The sequence below is a fragment of the Hypomesus nipponensis genome, chromosome 10 (assembly GCF_054491055.1).
Source record: "Hypomesus nipponensis isolate SF chromosome 10, ASM5449105v1, whole genome shotgun sequence".
Classification (NCBI taxonomy): Eukaryota; Metazoa; Chordata; class Actinopteri; order Osmeriformes; family Osmeridae; genus Hypomesus; species Hypomesus nipponensis.
This window is the reverse complement of record NC_140370.1, coordinates 14,902,959-14,923,725: the sequence shown is the minus strand read 5'-3', so window position 1 is coordinate 14,923,725 and position 20,767 is coordinate 14,902,959. Positions and strand designations below refer to the sequence as shown.

General features: G+C 48.9%; 1 protein-coding gene across 1 annotated transcript; it reads right to left on the bottom strand.

Moving 5' to 3' along the window:
• Window positions 1-269: 269 nt before the first annotated feature.
• ahrrb (aryl-hydrocarbon receptor repressor b) lies at window positions 270-19,820 on the bottom strand. Its single transcript, XM_084707525.1, has 8 exons — window positions 19,730-19,820; window positions 18,722-18,903; window positions 7,532-7,656; window positions 6,409-6,498; window positions 3,293-3,431; window positions 2,977-3,110; window positions 2,554-2,753; window positions 270-2,098 (listed from the first exon to the last, which is right to left on the bottom strand). Exons 1-8 carry the CDS (start codon window positions 19,792-19,794, stop codon window positions 1,036-1,038), a joined length of 1,998 nt encoding a protein of 665 aa, XP_084563651.1. The 5' UTR covers window positions 19,795-19,820; the 3' UTR covers window positions 270-1,035.
• Between the last annotated feature and the right edge of the window lie 947 nt (window positions 19,821-20,767).

The window sequence follows — 20,767 nt, the reverse complement described above, 5'->3', positions numbered from 1 at the left end:
ATATATGTGTATATGACAACGCATACAGTTTGTCTGTACACGTATAATAGATACTAATACCCACTTACCATTTTGTTTTGAAAATCATCATTAATGCATATCAGAATCCACATTTGTCAAATTCAACATTTTGCAATAAAACAAACACAAATTGACCTTTTTAAAACGGCAATTTATTGAAAATAATTTTGTAAAGAATGCTGCATGCAGCTGTGTTGTTGACCAGAAAACAACTGTAAACAATTGAAAAGTTGTTATTTTCAAAACTTTAGGGAAACTCTAGGCCTACTTAATATTACAAGTCAATTGAATAATCTACGCTTTAACAAACGTTACTTAAATAATATGATTATAATTAGACTACAAAAACATGTCAAATATTTTGTGACACAATTGTCCAATCTTCGTTGAACTTAAACATGTTGCCTACCGAAATATTATCTTCAAACACAACATAAATCGGAACAATAAATTAATCAATAATTTCAAAGAATAAAGATTTATCAAAGATTGAATCAAAAAGGCTAATAGATAAATCATACGGTTTCAAAGAGGTATTTAGTGTATAATGACCAAAATATTGGATCATTTTATATCAATGATATCTATTTTAGTTATTTACAAAATGCAAGGCTGTGTTTTAACTTGTGTGTAATTTATCTAAAATCATATTGGTTGGGAGCACTGCTATAGACTACAATCCACTGAATATGCCACCCTTTTCAGTGTGAGTAAACATAAATAAGCACATTATAAAATATATCCAAACAATTTTACATCCTTTGTGTACCATTTAGATTCCACCTATCAAGACAAGCTAAACAATACATATTTCACAAACACAAAACTGAAAAAGATAGTGATATTTCTAAAGTGTGGTGTGTGTAATGTACACAGTTACAAACAACAATGTCTCTCATATGCTTTCTTTGATTCTGTAACTGCTGTTTACCTGAGTTAAAAGAGTCCAACCAACCTTTTGATATAACACAAAAGAGGCATGGTTGAGACCACAAAAGGGTTGGTGTGCCTTTTTTACTGCATGTATATAAACGGGTTTGATTTGTGCACCAGAGCATTCATAGCACAGTTAGGGATCGCCCTTCTCTGCAAGGGCATCTGGCTGATGTCATGGCAACTGCCATCCGACCAGGGCGGGGAGTCCATGGGCTCTCTCTTTATGGAGTGAACCAGACCGTTCCCACGGAACTCGTAGCCCAGTTTGTCCTCCGGCTGCAGGTAGCCCTTGTGCTCCACAGTGCCGTTCCCGTAGACGTGGTTGTCCATACAGTTCACCCCCTGGTTGCTGCAGAGGGGTTCTGGATGTGGGGCCCTGTGGGGACTGAAGTGGCCCACGTCCTTGTTCAGGGCACACCTGGGCAGCCTGAGGGCCCCTGTGGCGTAGAGGTACTTGTGATGCCCGTTGAGGGAGGGACTGATCCGGCTCTTGTCCCGGTGGCAGTTGGAGTACTCCTCGTAAAAGCCCGCCTCCGTCTTGACCTGCGGCTGCTCCTGATAGGCCGGGCTGTAGCGCGGCGTCTGCTGCTTCTCCGCAGCCCCGCCCCACGAGCCGTTGTGGGCGAGGCCGTACAGGTTCCCGCCGTTCTCAGAGTCCGAGTCCTGCTCCGTCTTGATGGCCGCCTCGGGCAGCACCATGCCGCCGTAGCAGTCCAGGTGGCCCATGTACCTGACGTCCCCCTTCAGCCCCCCGTCGTCGCAGAAACCCTCCACGTCGCTGTACCCAGGAGACATCCGGAAGCTTCCGGACTTTCCTCCCAGGGGGTTGTACTTACCCTGGCGGCCCGGGACGTAGCTCCCGCTGGGGGCTTTGCGGGAGGCGGAGGGGGTCCGGATGCTGTCCCAGGAGGGGTCTACCACAGGGCTCTGGGCCTTGGGGCCCCCCATGGAGGACAGGCAGAAGTTGAGGGGCTCGTCCTGGGGGTAGTAGCCCTCGTTGCTACGGTAGCGCAGGCCGTCTTTGGAGAGGGGCGTCCAGGGGGTGTAGTGGCAGGGGTCCCTGGGAGGGGCGGAGCTAGACCAGTTGAGGAGCAGGAAGTCACTGCTGTCACATGACCCTCGTGAGCGCTGCCTCTTCTCACTAAGATATAACCAAGGAAGAAGAACCCATTATCAGAGGATGACTCTGAAAATAATTATTGTGTTTTTTTAACATATATATCCCCTCAATGATTATGTAAGACCTTGTATTGAAGCTCTTTTTTTTAAAGTTGCGAAGTGATTCAACGCATCTGTGCTGACTCATTTAAAAGACACTTGCTACTTGGTAACTTTCTAACCCCCAATCTGGTGACTTAACACAGTGGCGTGTAACCACGACCAAACCTTTCAAGTGAATCCAATATTAAAAATGCTGTGTGTCTGTGTGTGTGTGTCTGTGTGTGTTAGTGTGTGTTAGTGTGTGTCTGTGTCTGTGTGTCTGTGTGTCTGTGTGTCTGTGTGTGTCTGTGTGTGTGTCTGTGTGTGTGTCTGTGTGTGTGTCTGTGTGTGTGTCTGTGTGTCTGTGTGTGTGTCTGTGTGTGTGTGTGTCTTCACCTGCGTTCCAGAGTGTTAGAGACAGGGCCCTTGTTCTTGCCTCTAACTGTCATGCCCTTGAGTTTGAGCTCCGTGATGGAGGGCATCACGAGGGGCACCGCCACACAGAACAGAGCAAGCTGGGGGGGCACCAAAGCCCCAGAGTCAGTCCTCTTCTTCTGGCCCTGGAGGAACTTCAGACTGCCCTGGAACTGCATGCTCTGATGCACACACAAAACACACACACACAGTATGTAATGGCATTAACAATCGTGCATTTATTTAGCAAATGCTTTTATTCAAAGCGAAGGACAGATGAGGGTGAACATTGCATTGTGGGGAGGGGTGTGGGGTCGGGGAGGGATGTGGGAGGGGAGGGGTGTGAGGTGAGGTGAAGTCGTACCAGGAATTTGACAAACGTAAAATGTAAATGACTGAATGTACCAGGAAGCCAGAGGTGCTGTCCAGCAGGCAGCGAACGCGGGCGATGAAGCAGCGCGTGAGGAAGGCAGTCAGCTCCAGAGGGACCCCGTCTGGCTCCTGGGCACTGAACAGACTGCCCACCACAAAGTCCTCACCTACACCGCCACACACGACACACAAACGTTTGGTGGCGCACAACACTCCAATGATGATGTGGTGCTGTTGAGCTTTTCATGTGTCAAGTCTTCTCTTTCTCTACCAGTGGAGGAGAGCAATTCACCCAGGGTGAATAATGTATTAATCGTCCATGCGATCAGTCACTCGTTCATGTGCTTACCGGTGGTGGTGGCTGGGGGGTGGTCGTGGGCCTCGCCCCCCTGTGGTGAGGGGCACATGGCCCAGTGGAGCTGCCGTCTGAACTCCTGTCTCTCCTCCACATGGATGTAGTCAAACACGTTCTGGTGCATGACGTCAGTCTGGGGGAGGGTTGGAGGAGGGGGGTGGAGGAGGGGGGGGGGGGGGCACAGAGAGGGCTGATCAGACAAATTCAAATGCAAACAGAAAAACACGTACTGAAGAGCTCAATTGACCAGCAACACAAGGACAGGAGTGTAATACCACTGTCTTCATTTAGCAGATGCTTCTGGTCAGAGTGATGAGGGGGGGATGTCAACCTGGGACCTCCTTGATCTGTAGTCAAACGCTCGACAACACACCCAACCCCCCCCCCCTCCCCCCAACAACTGCACCAACAGAGAACCAAACCGAAACATTGCATCGACCGGAGGTAGGCACGTATCTGTGTTCAAGTGCAGTATATAGAGTAAAGTCAAATGATGAATGAAAGAAAACACTAGAAATCATTTTGCACAACATGACCCATCATCAAAACACAACTCGTATTTCGAGGGGGGTTGAGTGAGTTGGGGTCGGGAGAGATTAGTCACAAAACACTTCTTCTGCTCCAACCCAATTAACCCCCTCATTAGGGCAGCGTATTGTGTTTTGACGGCTCGTCGACCTTGCCACTTAACCCCAGTCACGGTCGGGTAGAGCTGGTCAATAGTCGGACGCCAACGAGGTATCTGTGCAGACACCGCAAGTGTCGCTGTGAAGTGGCCTTGGTGAGAACCCAACACTGTGGGCCCCAAACGGGGGCCAGGGGGCCCAGGGGGGAGGGGAGAGAGCAAAGGTCGTGGGCCTCTGTGACAGGTTAAGCTCATCTAAGTTAGATCTCCTCAGATGGGACATCCAACTTGAATACAGTTTTCTGATATCACAAAGTGTTTTAGTACTTTGTAAAAAAAAATGTCTGAAGCAACTCAGTCTGAATCTACAGCAGAGAAGGGAGTGTGTAAGTAATGCTACCATGATAACTCCGATCAAGCCAAAGCAAACAGAAGGATTAGGTTGCCACAAACAGCTTGGCTACAGACTAATCAATAACTTAAGTAAGTACTTAGATGATTGAAAAAAAACTCAAATCTCCACCAGTTGAATCAGTCCCATATCCCTGGTGACAGACACACACACCAGTGTGACTGTGGGCTTCCCGCCTCTCCTCTCCTCTTTTATGCCTTGCGTGACACCAAATCTGCTCGCATGAGGACAGACATTTGCAACGCTACGCTGATGAAAAAATGCTGCAACCACGGCAAACCCACTCTCGTAATCCCTCCACCCCCCCCCCCCCCCGCCCGTCCACCCCGCCCCACCCCCCCAGCTCCAGTCATCCCCTCCGTTCATATAAAAACACAACCCTCAAAGACTGCGACTAAAATGTTCAACCTCCCCTTCGGAGGCATGCAGGGCTTTGAACACTTGCCTGGCCTCTCTGTCCCTGGCCTCTCTGTCCCTGGCCTCTCTGTCCCTGGCCTCTCTGTCCCTGGCCTCTCTCCCCCCGGCCTCTCTCTCCCCCCGGCCTCTCTCTCCCCCCGGCCTCTCTCCCCCCGGCCTCTCTCTCCCTGGCCTCACTCTCCCCGGCCTCTATCTCTCTGGCCTCTCTCTCCCTGGCCTCTCTCTCCCCGGCCTCTATCTCCCTGGCCTCTCTCTCCCTGGCCTCTATCTCCCTGGCCTCTCTCTCCGTGGCCTCTCTCTCCCTGGCCTCTATCTCTCTGGCCTCTCTCTCCCTGGCCTCTCTCTCCCCGGCCTCTATCTCCCTGGCCTCTCTCTCCCTGGCCTCTATCTCCCTGGCCTCTCTCTCCCTGGCCTCTCTCTCCGTGGCCTCTCTCTCCGTGGCCTCTATCTCCCTGGCCTCTATCTCCCTGGCCTCTATCTCCCTGGCCTCTATCTCCCTGGCCTCTATCTCCCTGGCCTCTATCTCCCTGGCCTCTCTCTCCCTGGCCTCTCTCTCCCTGGCCTCTCTCTCCCTGGCCTCTATCTCCCTGGCCTCTCTCTCCCTGGCCTCTCTCTCTCTGGCCTCTCTCTCCCTGGCCTCTCTCTCCCCGGCCTCTCTCTCCCTGGCCTCTATCTCCCTGGCCTCTCTCTCCCTGGCCTCTATCTCCCTGGCCTCTCTCTCCCTGGCCTCTCTCTCCGTGGCCTCTATCTCCCTGGCCTCTATCTCCCTGGCCTCTATCTCCCTGGCCTCTATCTCCCTGGCCTCTCTCTCCGTGGCCTCTATCTCCCTGGCCTCTATCTCCCTGGCCTCTCTCTCCCTGGCCTCTATCTCCCTGGCCTCTATCTCCCTGGCCTCTATCTCCCTGGCCTCTATCTCCCTGGCCTCTATCTCCCTGGCCTCTATCTCCCTGGCCTCTATCTCCCTGGCCTCTCTCTCCGTGGCCTCTCTCCCTGCGAGCACACTGAGACATCTTCTTGGCTCCCCACAGAGGAGCCAGCTCTTCTGTTTCACTAGACGCGTTTTTTGGACTTGAGGGGAGCGCTGGAGAGAGAGCCCGCGACCCTCTGAACACTGGGAGCCCACAAGTTATCCCCTGAATGGATCCATGTTGTGTTTCAAACATCCAGCTCAAATCAGGCCGGCTTCTTAAAGAGCAGCGGTGGGGTAATGCTGTCCTCTGCATGACGATATGGGCCGTTTCCAGCTGTTGATTTGCTCGTCATGTGGAAGGTTTTCACATGACCACATCTTGACCTATGTTTGGGTTTCTTAATATTGACTTGAAGGACTTAAAGGATTAAAACTCAACTCTGGCTAAATGTGTTTGGGTTCCTTTTTGTGTGTGGTTTAGGCTACTATAAAATAGTTTTATATTGCTTTGTTGTTGCTCTTCTGAATGCAGTTTCCATTGTTAGGCCTGTACACCCCAGTTCAACCTCTATCCTCAAAACTTACTACTGACTACTATGATTCTACTATGATTGTTATTCTGAATGATATAGCGTAGTTATGAATTGTCAACATTTGTCTTGTACTCTGAGCCCATCTGGCTTTTTGATCTGTCAGTCATGTTGTTGATCAACACAGGAGAGGAGGGGGGTGATGGGGACAGCTACCTGGTGGAACCCCAGGTAATCCACGATGCTGGAGGAGGCGTAGAAGATCAGGCCGTCTGTGCTCACCACCAAGGCAAAGCCTGTGAGAGACTAGAGAGAGACAAGACACATGTATATTGCACCTACACCCCAAAGGAAGAGAGAGAGAAAGACAGACAGACAGAGGGTAAGTCAGAATGGGATGGAGGAGCAAAAGAGAAAGAGAGAAAGAGAGAAAGAAAGAAAGAAAGAAAGGAGAGAAAGAGAGAGAGACAGCCAGAGAGAGAGAGAGCATTCATGATCATCGTCTCATAAAGCAGAGTTGGCTCTCTGTGCCGGGTTAAGTGACAGTGACGTTGGCGTGACATGGGCTTGGCCCCCCTGCCCTTCTCCTCCCTTCTCCTCTCCAGCCCCAGCCACCTCCGCTCTGATCTGGGAGCGCTCAGGTCAGCTGGGGCCCCTGGTTCCCACTCTCTGGTGTGATAGTGACCTAACAGTGTCACGATCTCTATTCAGCCCCAACGCATCCTGCTGCTCAGGGTGTCACGCTACCCATAGATAGGCCCTGGCTGTTCTCCTGGCAGGGGAGGGAGAGTTAGGGAGGGAGAGTTAGGGAGGGAGAGTTAGGGAGGGAGAGTTAGGGAGGGAGGGAGAGTTAGGGAGGGAGGGAGGGAATCAGAAGGAGGGGGGAGGAAGGGTTGCGGAAGAGTGGGGATGAGGGGGAGTGGAGGTGACATGGAGTGGGTGAGGAGGGGGAGGAGGAGAGGAAGGGTTGAGGAGAAGGGGGGGTTTCCCCTCTAATCAACCCACTGCAGTTTGACTGGAGCACGACAGCGCGATCAAGACATCCTAGATCAGAAACATAATCAATGTGCTTCCTGCCTGGAGATTCTGTGTCAGTGACTCCGCTGTGTGCTTGTGTGTTTATCTCTCTGCCTCACGCGATGTACAAATGCTTTTACTTGTACTTGATGGCCATGGTGTATTAACAGAGCAATCGTCTTAGGAGGACGGGATCTTCTACCAAACAGGCAGAGGGATGAGGAGAACTGTTCTCTTCCTATCAGGGTGTGCCCGTCGTGTCTCTCTTTTTATGTCTCTCTCTCGATCTCTCTATAATTTTCTGGTAGTATTGTCTCTCTACCTCCAGCAGGAGGTCACTCTCCATCAGTCCAGCGCCCAGCGTCTGGTGCTCCTTCCCTGGGTCGTGGTGGGCAGTTCCAGCCTGGGGCTCCAACACAGCCTTCCTGCATGGCTTCTCCTGGATAGCTGCAGGGAGGGGAGAGAAAGGACAATTCATACACTGTAATCACACACCACACACACACTGGGGTCAAATTAAGGACTGAGCTAGCTTCCTTCAAACTGGGATTTAATGTGTGCGAGTACCATACACCTCAACAAGCTTTTACGTTAGCGACCAGGTGACCAGAGAAAGCCTTCTGTTCAGGAAGCCAGCCAGTTAAAGCAGACTGAGAGCAGCAGTTTCTGACCTTGGCTGCAGAGCATGAGCTAGCTGCTGGCTACTCACTGCTGCTAGCCGCTCACCACTAACAGCAGCACGGGGATGTGTGTGAGAGCTTCTGCCCTCTGACAGCCTTTGCGTGTTCGAAGCACAAAGATATATTCACCAGCGGCACGAGGAGGGAGAGAGGCTGGGTGACGAATGGGTAGGAAATTTACCTCCAGCCTCCTCATTAGCCTAGCTCCACCCGGCCGACTCCGCCTCCATGTCTTACCCAGGAAATTTGAGTCAAGACACCCATAGAAAGAGAGGGGGGAGGGAGTGGGAGGGGAGGGAGAGAGAGAGAATAAAGAGGGAGCAGGAGAGAGACAAGGAGTGGGAGGGGAGAGAGAGAGCAAGCTAGAGAGCGAGCACGAGAGAGAGCAGGAGAGAGAGCGAGCACGAGAGAGAGCAGGAGAGAGAGCGAGCACGAGAGAGAGCAGGAGAGAGAGCGAGCTAGAGAGAGAGCAGGAGAGAGAGCAGGAGAGAGAGCGAGCACGAGAGAGAGCAGGAGAGAGAGCGAGCAGGAGAGAGAGCAGGAGAGAGAGCGAGCTAGAGAGAGAGCAGGAGAGGGGGTTGGCGTATCGAGGCTTCACTGTCACGCAACTGATGCCTGTGTCAATCTCCCAGGATCTCTAGCAGGACGCTGGCACTCGCTCAAGTCATCGCGTGCAGCGAGATAGCCTACATAAGTCCATAAAGATTTTCGTAATAACAACAGATGTTAAATATTGATGACTGCTGGAGAACAGTGACATGGCGCTAAATGTTTGGGCCCTCAGCAACTGAAACAATATACACAACAAAAGTAACGCACACAGCCCCGGTACGACACATATCTAGTGTATATGTCTCTTTTTTAGACTAACGGAGTCTATTGTTTATTACAGAATTGTATGACATGATCCCCTGCAGGGGAGGGGGAAAGCACAGGAGTTTCCTCTGAAAAACATGGAAAAACACTTAATGTCGATTTCCACTGTTAAGTTCAGAATAAGAGATCAACACACACACACACTTGGACACGCACGTGCACAAACACACATGCAGACGTGCACAAATGTGTCCCAGACACACATGAGCACATGCTCAGTGATGTGCATCCATTTAGCACAGACACTCATTAACACACACCATGTGCGCAAATACGCACACACACACACAGTCACACGCACACACACACTTGGACACGCAATGAATGCGTAGCTGTAGTAAAAGACCTCCGGGGGTGGCAGTAGAAATAGCGATCAAGCTTTTGAAAGTCGTGCCAAACACTCCTCTCCTGGTCACGCACTTTCAGACGATTCCCTATTGGTCCAGAGAAGAAAAAAAACGCTTTTCAAATCCTTTGCTGGGGATTACGGAGGACTTGGTGTGTTTCATAGAAAGCACATCCAGCTGCAGGAGAGGATCCAGGAGAGGATCCAGGAGGCAGAGGAGGTGCACACGCACAGAGAGAACACCTGTAGGATTCAGGGGCTCTGGGGACCAGGCCTGCACAGTGAGCCAGGCTCCGGATCACTACTCACAGTCCACGTTTCGTGACTTGCAGTTACGAAGCTCAGAAGGGGTCAATGGAATGGCATCGAAATGATTAGTATTACCTCAATAGTACGTGTTAGAGTCTCTGATCTGGACATGGGTTCATGACAGCTACAGAAACCATATCTGTACAGTTGTGTTAGTCAGACCAGTCAGGGCATGCTTCCTGTGAAACACCACAGACGTTCTGGTAGAGTAATAGGCCTTCGCTCTCCTCCCTTACCCTCCTCCTTTGCTCTCCTTTTCTCCCTGCTTCTCTTTTTTCCTTCTCTTCTGTTTCAGTCCCCTTCGCCTCTCCTCCCCTCTCGTTGCGTGATGAACGTCTACTCATCTCCTTCACCCCTGTGACACGGTATTTCCAGCCAGAGAGCGTTTCCCCCCCAAACCGTGGGCCTAGGAAATCCGACTCATCCCGGACCATTCCTCATGAGATCGGTTGCGGGGCGAATCGTCACGCTAATCCATGCCATGATCTTGTTATCACATGCTCCAGTTGGAGGGTAGGGCTGCCATCCTGCGCACAGAAGCACTCACCAACATCACGCGAGCCCGGGGGAGGGGGGAGGAGGGAACATAGGGGGGGGGGGGAGGGGTTGGTGGTGGTGTTGAGATAGTGGGGGTGGGGAAGGTGTTTAATGGGACTAGGTGGGGATGGTGGTGTGTGTGTGAGGGGGAGGGGGCAAAGGGGCAGCCCCATCACCTCTGAGGTCAGATAACCACTCACCCATCCAGCACAGCTCACCGCTCACGCACACCTGCTAGCCTAGCCTGGCCTAGCCTAGCCTGCTTACGAGCCAGATGAAATGCCAATCGTAGAGGACAGGTCAAATCAAGCGGGATGTGTGGAGGCTTCTGTCTAAAACGATGTATAAAGTCTGTCCTCCACCAAGTCAAGGGAATGAGGAAAGGAACTGTTTGATCAGAACAAAGGACTGGAGCTATCCTGCCCACTGTGTTCTCCCATGTAGTCACAGCATCTGTTCAAAGGTGCGCCAGAACTGGATAGCTCCTTTCAGAAACAAAAGAGCACTTTTAATTCTACCCAGACCAGACAAATGAGTCATCACGTACGATGACAAGGGTTTCTTTCGGCTGTTGACATGCCAAACCATTCGGGTCAAATTCAAAAAGAAAGACGATAAAACAAGTCATTTACAGAAGTTAGAAAACAGGCCAGACTCCCACAGTTTCTCTGCCAGGGGTTGTTGACACATGGACAGTAAGTGAGACAATACCATCCTTCATGTGGTCGTCAGTGAAGCTGGTGTGAGACCCCAAACAGGATCCGGAAACCCCCCAAACAAAGAACCGCTCTGTGGAAGACTACATGTTGATTACACAGATGTCCTCTTGGTCTCATGGTAGCCATGCCGGCTTGATGAGTGCGGGATCAGCACACTAGCTGGTAGATCAGCGTTCAAAAAAGAAGAGAGAAATGGAGTGAGCAAGCGAAAAAGAGTAAAAGAGAGTGCAGGAGGGAGAGAAAGAGAGAGGAGAGAGAAAGAGCGAGAGAGAAAGAGCGAGAGAGAAAGAGCGAGAGAGGAACAGGAGGAGTGGGATTCCCAAAGCGTGCAGAGTAAATCCTTCACCTGCACGGAGTCCCAGGGTTGCGTGCTCAGTATGTATGTGTTTCTTTCCTTCTGTCTGCCAATTTTGGGCTGGAGAGTGTGTGTGTGTGTGTGTGTGTGTGTGTGCGTGTGTTGAGCTCCTGCCCAGCTCTAAGCAAGTTCTCATTAGCATGGCGAGGCTGAGGAACGTGTGTGTGTGTGTGTGTGTGTGTGGTTGTGTCCTCAGTGGCAGCACCTCAACAGGCCTTGACAAGGTCAATGAGGCCTGAACACTTGAGGTTAAAAGCCTGCTGTGTGACATCACCAGCGCTGTTCAACCCCTTTAATCTGTCACCCTTACTTACGCATCCCACACTGCTCCCTAGCACCCACCCCCTCCCTCCCTCCCTCCACACACACACACACACACATGCATACAGTACACACAGATAGGTAGAGGCACCTAATATGGAGTCTACTCAAGTGGCTTCAGAGCCAGTGCACCATCTTGATCCTGGTGTCTGTGAAGACTGTATCCAGAACAGACCGTCTATCCATCTTCATCTTCCCCTCCATTCAACTGCCCTCCCCTCTCTCTCCCTCTTTATCTCACCCTCTCTCTCTTTCCTCTCCTCGGTCTCTCTGCCCGGCTGTTTGCAGAATGAGCAGAGGCGTTAACTGAACCCAGACTCCCCCGTCAATGCCGGGACTACAGCCCCACCAGATGTCATGGGCAGACAACACCCCCACATACAGACACTCGTGTTTGGAACATAACAACACCCCCCGGGACAGGGAACACACGAGACAGGATCCTACAGTCGCTTCGACGCAACTCTGAACATCCAAACTAGACCACCGTTCTGAGGAGAAATAGATAGTGTGTCCTGAGGGGGGAAACATTGTTGAAAATGTACGCTAGGTGTTTAATGCAGAGGGTAGCTATTTTCCTGAAGGCTATAATCCTAAATGCAGCTGCTATTTCATGATCTATATGGGCCATATCGTGTGGATTATCGCCGCCCCTACGTATTTGAAAGGTCAACAAGGTTTAAAAAACATTTCTCTTACGGGATGTTGAGAAGGAACCATCCATTTGTCATATGCAGAAACACACACACACACACATTCTTCAAGAGTGTATGCATGCTCCCAGATCAGAGAAAGAAGGTCAAGGCCACTGCCTATTGGACGGCTCCAGAGAGTGTCATCCAACCCAGGAAGAGGATGAGAGATGGGGACTGTCCAGGGATTGGCTGACCATGAAGGAATGTCCCGGCCTCCCTCGGACAACTGTCAATCACTCACGGCTGTCAGCAGGCCAAGTGATTACAACTTCTCTGACACTGACCGTTATAAATATGACTCTCCATCACAGAACACTGAGCCCAACTCAGAGAGCTCTCAAGGCTGCCAGGTCCTCTGGATTCTGCACAAGATCATTTCAGCCTCCTCTCTACAAGTCAAGGCAAATGGACGAAGGGGGGCGAGGGGGGTGTTTGAGCATGACAAGTCCTAGGACTATAGATCTTAAAACTATCTGTATGTTAGCTACAGTACATTGTGTATGTGCCAGTGTCTTTGTGTGTGTACAGTTGGCCTAACATTACTGCCTCTGGACAGAAAAGCAACTGCCGTAACCGACATCGTTAGTTTTTTCTTTTTTAAGAGCCCAAACTACTTTTAGGGTCCAGACAACTCTTCTATGTGGTGTTCAGACATGTGGTGTGCATGCGGGGGGGGAAAAGCCAGTGCACGCAAACAAGCCAGAGCTTTTCTGGGGAATGTGCTGGCTTTCGGAGAAGTCTGTGTCTTCTCTGTCTCTCTGCCTTCAGCCACTCTGGCAACTCGCTGGCCCTACATATGTTCTCTACAGACGCTTATCAGGCTGTTTCTCAATGACATCAGACCCTGATATCCCTCAAGACAAAACATTGCATGGAATTACAAAAGCCTAACGTGGCTTTGAAGCATTTTCTTTCTTTTGATCGATCACAAACATGTTCGGTTCTGAAGCTCCAGTGACCACCCTCCCCTTCTCTCTCTCTCTTTCCCTCTCTTCCCTTCCTTCCTCCCCCTCTTCCTCCCCCTCTTCCTCCCTCTCTCTCCCTCAATCTCAGCCTCTAGTAACGATTCAGACAAGTGAATGAGTGCCAAGCACAAGCACAGCCATCTATTCAGCCAAGAGACATCAGCATTAACACACGGGTCTAATTTGCCTTGAGCATGGATACGCTGTGCAAAGCTGCTGGGACAAGGCCTGGGTGACCAGTGAGGAGGGATATGCAAATTGTGACATTCAAGGACAGAATGCATCTGGCAGAGGGAACACATAACCTTTAATCACAATTGTTTTGAAATGCAATGTAAAAGCCCCAAATAAAAACATCTAAATATGATTGTATGTACCATGGGCCACATACAGTACATGTGTCAACATCAAGTTACCCGCTGAAGACTGGCTCTGCTCGTGTATCTAGAGCAAGCTAGAGCTTCTCTATGCTTCATGGCACCTTCAGACAACTGAATATGAATCCTAACATCTGTATACACGAGGGGAAAGGGGAACAGACAGTTCAATGGTTCTGTGGTTCTTCCCCTCCCTCTCTCTCTCTCTCTCTCTCTCTCCCTCTCTCCATCCCTCCCTCCCTCCCGGGTACCCTGATCGACAGATCATTTTCATCACAGTTTCTGAGGTCAGAACCCCAGTCTGTTGCAGTCACGCAAGCCCTTGCCTGGCCAGCTTTACTACAACACTTCTACACGCAGAGCCTCTTAAAGAGACAGTACGCACATTCTCACTACAAGGGCGCACAGGGAGCAGAGCCCCAGTCAGCAAAAAAAAAAAGAGGGCCCCGGTTCCACAAGCATATTCAGCAACTGACATTTCTTTTTACTTTTTATCAATACAGACGATACTTAATTGGCTGTCAAAACAGATGTGAATATACAATTCTAAAACTGGTTGTTCCCATCCTTGATTGTGATTGGCTATATCGCGTTCCATGCCGTTGTAAAATCCAGCATAACCTCACAGGTTGTCCTCATAACATTCTGTAACATTCCATATTACTGCGCATCGAATATTTCAAATTGAAAAAGACGGCAAAGATGTCCATCTGGCTGTTGCGTGGCAACGATTTATGTAGGAACTATACTTTATAGTAGCGGAAGAATGACGGTTTATTATTAAACTATTGTTTTTATTGATGAAACCATATCAAAAATTTGTAGTAACAGTTCTAGAAAAGCAATAAGCCCCGTGAGTCCGTGGTTTACGCTGATTGTAGAACAGGTGAGGGGTTTTCGGCACTGTGCTTTGCGTCGTGCCTAACAACTCCCCTTACCTGTTCTAAAATCAGCGTAAACCACGGCCTCTTGGGGCTTATTGCTTAAAATCGAGGAAGTACAAAACAATATGAAAAACCATTGTGCATCATTGTTGCTGGGTTGGTTCCCTGGGTGTGGGAGGTCAGGAGACTCCTGTTCCCAGAAGGGCGACCTGGTTTTACAGCCTGGGGAAGACCAGTCCTCCATCGTCACGGTCCTACAAGCAGGGCTGTCCTGGACAGCCTGGTAAGGGAGGGTCACGACTGTGGAGGAACCGTCCAGACCCTCCCTTACCAGGCGTCTCCCGGTGAGAGCGCGTCCAGACATCTGGCGCCGTACCCCAGATGGACACCACACTCGTGGAAGCCTTCATGGTCGTACACTCCCAACCCCAATTAGGTTCAAGCCCCAGTTGACACCCAAGCTGATAGATCCTATTGTGTGTGTGTGTGTGTGTGTGTCACATCAGGCACCGCGGAGTGGCTGACAAGTTTACAATCTCTGACCCCCCTTATTGCGTGAGACGGCGTGTGCATGCGTTTGATTGTCGTTGTGTATGGGAGGTGTTTTGGAGTAACTGAGCATGTTGGAATCGAAGAAGAACTTACTTAAACTGACCTACGTCAGTAGTGTGGAGGATGTGTGTGCGGCGCGCGTGATTAGGGTTTACCAACACCATAAGGTAATTTCTACATTTATCTAGCACCATGAAACAAAATAGTGTTCCAATGCCCCAGTCCAGGTACATACGTTGTTATGATTACTTGGGCTCAATGACAGATCAGCAATAGCACACTAAAATATATAAAAATATAATAAATTGATTTTTTCATGTTCATCTCAGTCAATTATCTCCTCGTCTTGTTATTAGTCCTCTTTCCCCTTAGTAGAGACACAAACACTATTGTTTTCTCGCGGTAATTCTTATCGTGACAGAATAGATGAATGTGCTTTTGTGAGAAGACAGGCTTGTCAAGGGTCTCAGCCAAGGGTGAACTGATATTATGGGATGTTGTTGCCACGTAAGTGCAGATGACATGTTAGGGGTGAGTATAGACAAAGGGACTTGTGCCAGCTGAGTTTACCAGCATCACGGAGTTAAAGCAGGATCAACGCCCCTCATGTTCTTGGTGACATATTGGGGTCACTCAAGCTCACGCTATTGCGTGATGGCAAATTGTTTTTTTTTTCTTCTTCGTGAATTTACATGTTTATGCTCTGTGAATGTTGCCTGTGGGCAAATGTTATCCACGTAAACCATAGCAAAAACGGAAAACACATTTTCTTATTGTCCCCTTCATATTATGTTCTCTCTCTCTCTCTCTCTCTCTCTCTCTCTCTCTCTCTCTCTCTCTCTCTCTCTCTCTCTCTCTCTCTCTCTCTCTCTCTCTCTCTCTCTCTCTCTCTCTCTCTCTCTCTCTCTCTCTCTCTCTCTCTCTCTCTCTCTCTCTCTCTCTCTCTCTCTCTCTCTCTCTCTCTCTCTCTCTCTCTCTCTCTCTCTCTCTCTCTCTCTCTCTCTCTCTCTCTCTCTCTCTCTCTCTCTCTCTCTCTCTCTCTCTCTCTCTCTCTCTCTCTCTCTCTCTCTCTCTCTCTCTCTCTCTCTCTCTCTCTCTCTCTCTCTCTCTCTCTCTCTCTCTCTCTCTCTCTCTCTCTCTCTCTCTCTCTCTCTCTCTCTCTCTCACAACAGCCCATTAAAGAACTACGTCCATTTGTCAACGCTACAGTACAAAACGTAATTCCCCTCAAATATGCCGTCCATTTCATGGACTATACCAGCACAAGGAGCCAACAGCTAGCTAGTAGAACCACTGGCATAAACACAATGATCCTTAATGGGGCAGAAATGTGGAGTTCCTAGATTGTCTGCATGTTTACGTGCACAAAGTTAGGAAAGTAAACTGTAATTTCTACACTGCCTCAAACATCGCCAACAGGCACATCACACCAAACCAACACAACCCAACAACTGTTGATGTTTGTTTGGGGAGCGTGAACCAGGCTTATCCAGTCACGCACCCCCAGGGCCCTCCCGGTGAGTCAGCCCTGTTCCTATCAGCCCTCATCGCCTCACCTGACGGTTTTTAATTGAGGTCAGTGGATGGCCAAACTCCCCCCCATCTCTGCATACTCCAATCCTATTACCCTCCCTGTGAGCTCATTGGGAGCTGGCACTCTGCTCCGCTAGCTCGCCTGCCGGCACTACGTGCGTGCGTGACATGTAAGTACTCCCTCTGACCGGAACTTGGCAAGCACAGCCTCAGCGTCTGGCTGAGGGGGAGCATTTAGAATGTGGCGCAGCGTCGTACATCCAGGAGAGGCCGTTGGGGGTTACGGGGCTATTCTTGTGCGGTATCCTCACAGAGAACAGCCTCCAAACTCGCACACGATGCGCAGCTGAGATGGTGAGTCACTTAAACCGAGGAAATAAACGTAATCCTCCATGAGAAGACAATGAAACGATAAATAACGTGAGGTCCGCTCCCATCCTCACACGGCATGTGGGGCTGAGGCAGTGACTCATACAGACCCAGGAAGTCAAAGTAATCCTCAATGACAAGACGGTATAGTAAATAACGTGAGGGGGGGGTTAATGAAGACAAAACACCAGCAGAGCGTGCGCCCTCTCTGAAGTCAGCTGCATTGTCCGATCCGTTGCCACGGCGAGGCGGGACGGGCTACGTGGCCAGCGGCACGTTTGAAGCGACCGAAAAGCGTCGAGGTATATCATCGCGTTTCAGCGGGTGAAAACACGGTCTTTGTTGCTGGCCTCCGGGTGGGGGGTCAGAGGTCATGAAATGACACGGGAACACAGAGAGACCAGGGCAGGGTGATCAAATTTGAGCTTAATTGCAACGGACGGCACTCCCAACGATGGTGTTGGGACAACAAAGGCGTCCGCCCGTCGAGGCGCTGGGTTGGCGCCCAGGGCCTGTTGGCCCTGACATGTTAGGCGTCTAGACCCGAGGTGGTGCGTTTGGACTCACTCACTTACATCCTTTGTTACGGGGGGCCAATCTATGCAATTACTGATGGGGGATTACTCAAGCAAGACACTGTGCAGCTCATGCCGGGCCAGACCCAAGCACCAGAGACGGACCACAATACTTCACACTGATCGCTAATGAGACCCAATTGTTCTTTATGTAACCGTAGCTGATAGACTACAAAAGGAGGAGACTCTGGAATGTTGTCATGGAGAGTAGAGTAGAGCAGAGTAGAAAAGAGTAGAATTGAATCAACTTTATTGCCAAGTATGCAAGACAGTTGTGGTGCACAGAGCACTGAAGCGTCGGTCAGAGGGCAACAGAGTGGGGACCATCCACGGTCCTCAGATTAAAGGGAGGTTTCGTGGTGTTGACCGTGAGAAAGAGCAGAGGGAGAGCTGGGCCTCCCGAGTCACGTATTTAAGGCACGGCTGAACTCTGACATCTCAACCGACATAAATATCCCACTTCTGACACCCTCTGACGAGTGGACAATTCTCTCCAGCCTGATCTGAATCCAAAACCGAGGTAATCAGCCCAGTGAACAACTGTAGCCCCAACACACCTTGACCTTGCATCTTTCATTACAGCAGTCAGGGGGGAAGGGGGAGGGGGGGATGACAGCAAAAATGAAGCACTACAGAAGGAGAGCCAGATGAGGCTGTCCACTGTGACCGTGTGTGTGTGTGTGTGTGTGCGTGTGGGGGGGGGGGGTGAGTGTGAGAGAGAGATTCTTAAAATAAAACAGGAGCTTTCGTCATGTTTATCCATCACATGTAGACTGAGGGACCAAGGTTACCATGGCTACGGCTAAGATAGGTCAGGCACACAGCTCTACACTCTAGCATATCATTTGGAATTCCCGCTAAGAAATTTAAGTATGAAATCACAACTTGCACAACTGACTTGACTTTATGTCTGACATCTAGTACATGGTAGGAATGTACATCGGTTTGTAGAAGTGATATTCAGCTGCAATATACACAGGGATTGTATGAAATGTCATCTACGGTTGTAAATTAAAAAGATACAGTATATTACCCAATGCATAAAGATATGACATGTTTAGTTGTGTACGGCTGGGGTATTAATAGTTCCTTTGTTTGATCAGTCTCATCAATAATGTAGGCCAAGGAAGTGGATCACTACAGAGTAGTGGCAAGGTTGAAACAAAGGACCAGTACATGGATAGATGATGACTGGGCCAGGATAGAGGAATATGCAATCAATTGCACATACTTAAATCTGATCTCAGTGAGAAAAAACACTAAAGAGAGCTCAACGGTGACGTGTTAACGCGCCACGCGATGACACTAACCTGTCCCGTACACGAACATACACCGCTATCGTCTGAGGGCGGCAAGCAAGCCCAGCCTGGTTTCTCACACCAATACCCACACACACACACAGCGAGAGGGTGGCCCTACCTTGGAAGAAGCTCTTGACCCGCAAGTAGGAGACACTGAGGCGCAGCACGGAGAGCTTGTCCAGCTTGGAGATGACCTCTGGAGAGAAGGGCAGCAGGCTGGCCAGGCGGTCCAGCTCAGCGTTCAGCCGGTCCCGGTGGCGCTTGGACGGGTTGGTCTTCTGGCTCGACGACGTGGGTTTCCTGCCACACCAAAGAGATCGCAAGCAGAATCGGAAACAGAATGAGAACCTAAGAAAGCCCACTGTTTTTTTTTTTTTACGTGCCCATACATGTTCTCTGTCTGACCCTAAACCTGAAAATCTTTTTTCTTTCTAAGAAAAGTCTTGTGAGATTTCCATGCATTTGATCGTGACTTTTCATGTTTCAGTTTTGTCCCTAACCCAAGAATTGAAGCTTTGAAAATTAAAGAAATAACAAATCAATTATAAATATATAAATTCTGAAGAAATGTATTTGCAAATAAATGAAAAGGTTTTTTTCATGTAGGACCAATATTTCTCAAAATAATATGGTCAAACATGAATAATGTTGTAGTTAGAATGCTGAAATTAAGAATCGTTTTAGAAGTTGAACTGCTTGGATATTGTAATTTGAATATGTTCACATATTAAGTCAGATAAACTATGGAAAATCAAGTATTGAACAATAATAATGAGTGTAATCAATAATACATTGTTCAAATTGACTTTGCTATTGATTATAGTGTCAATTAAACCGGTTGAATGCAATTACAATCATTGTAATATGTCAAATTAAAAGTAAGGAAATTGAATGTTGAATTTGCAAGAAACTCATCAAAGATCAAAGAAATACATCAAAGAAACAAGAACGGAAAGGCGCTTTATAACTTATTCACGTGTACATTTTCAAATGGAGTCAAAAGGTAGGCTTTGTATTTGTATCTGAGAACAATTTGTCAAACTAAAATCTTTCTCTGCTTTCATGTATCAAATATAAAACAGAAGTTAGTGGACAGACACACAGGCTCTCTATAAATATACTCAACTGTTTCTGAACCGGTTTTCTTCTCTTCCTGCCGGCGTACAAGCAGTCACCCGGTGGGATCATCATCTATGTAAATAAATCATATGAGTTACTAAAGGTAACCTCCGTTAATGTCACAATTCTGAAAAGTAATATGAGCACGCCACAGTCATATATTTCAACCACAGGCACGTTATTTTGGACAGATGATAATGAATTGAACAAAAGTTAACAGCTTAAACATTATTTTAAACAAACGAAATTTACATTTTGTATAAATACAAAACTCGGATAAAGCGTTTTATGGATCATTATTTCCTCGATACGATACACGCGCCCCACCTGTCTGCCTTTGTTTACATATAGCGACCAATGGCACAGTAGAGTGGCATGCGTAGTAAGCACTATGATAAGCATGCTAATTGAAGAGACACTACAACACATTATAACGTGAACAACTAAACACACACAAAGCATATTACATCAAAAGATTAATAACTCACCAAAATGCTGTCCAATGTTTCTGTTGATAGGATGAATAGTAGAAGAGCAGTCAGCTCTAAATATTCCAGTTCAAAGGAATTAGCCTTTTGTTTCTGTTTGGACTTGCAGACCAAACCTTTAACAAACGCATTTGATTCAGCAAAGCTCTGTCAAGATGTTTTTATCGGTCGGCGGTCCTCTTGGCAAAGATGTGGTTCATGTTATATACCCGATTGGGTGGCGTTAACTTCCTCATAGTTCAGGTGGCGGAGGAGTCATCTCAATGACCTGATGTGGCCTTCGCACGCAACTCTCTTGGCACGCACGCACATCAGAGCTCAGTGCGCTCTGTCAGCAGCACGCTTTAGCGCGAGGAAGAAGGAGCTCCCATGTAACGGTCTCCGTACAATACCACTTGCTTTAATTTTGCGCTGCATATATATAACGAATTTGAAAATACCGTGAATCAATTGGACACAAGGGAGGAGAATCGCATGTTTTGGGGGGATGGACTTCATTTGTTATTTTTGGGTCATAGCCCCGAGCACAGACTGCGTGTTCAGATAGTATTTACTGT

Coding starts and splice junctions, on each gene's coding strand:
- ahrrb (XM_084707525.1), bottom strand. CDS start 19,794: ATGATGATCCCACCGGGTGACTGCTTGTACGCCGGCAGGAAGAGAAGA. Junction 7,657..18,721: donor GGTCAAGAGCTTCTTCCAAG/GTAGGGCCACCC, acceptor CCCTCCCTGCAG/CTATCCAGGAGAAGCCATGC. Junction 2,754..2,976: donor ACAGCACCTCTGGCTTCCTG/GTACATTCAGTC, acceptor TGTGTGCATCAG/AGCATGCAGTTCCAGGGCAG.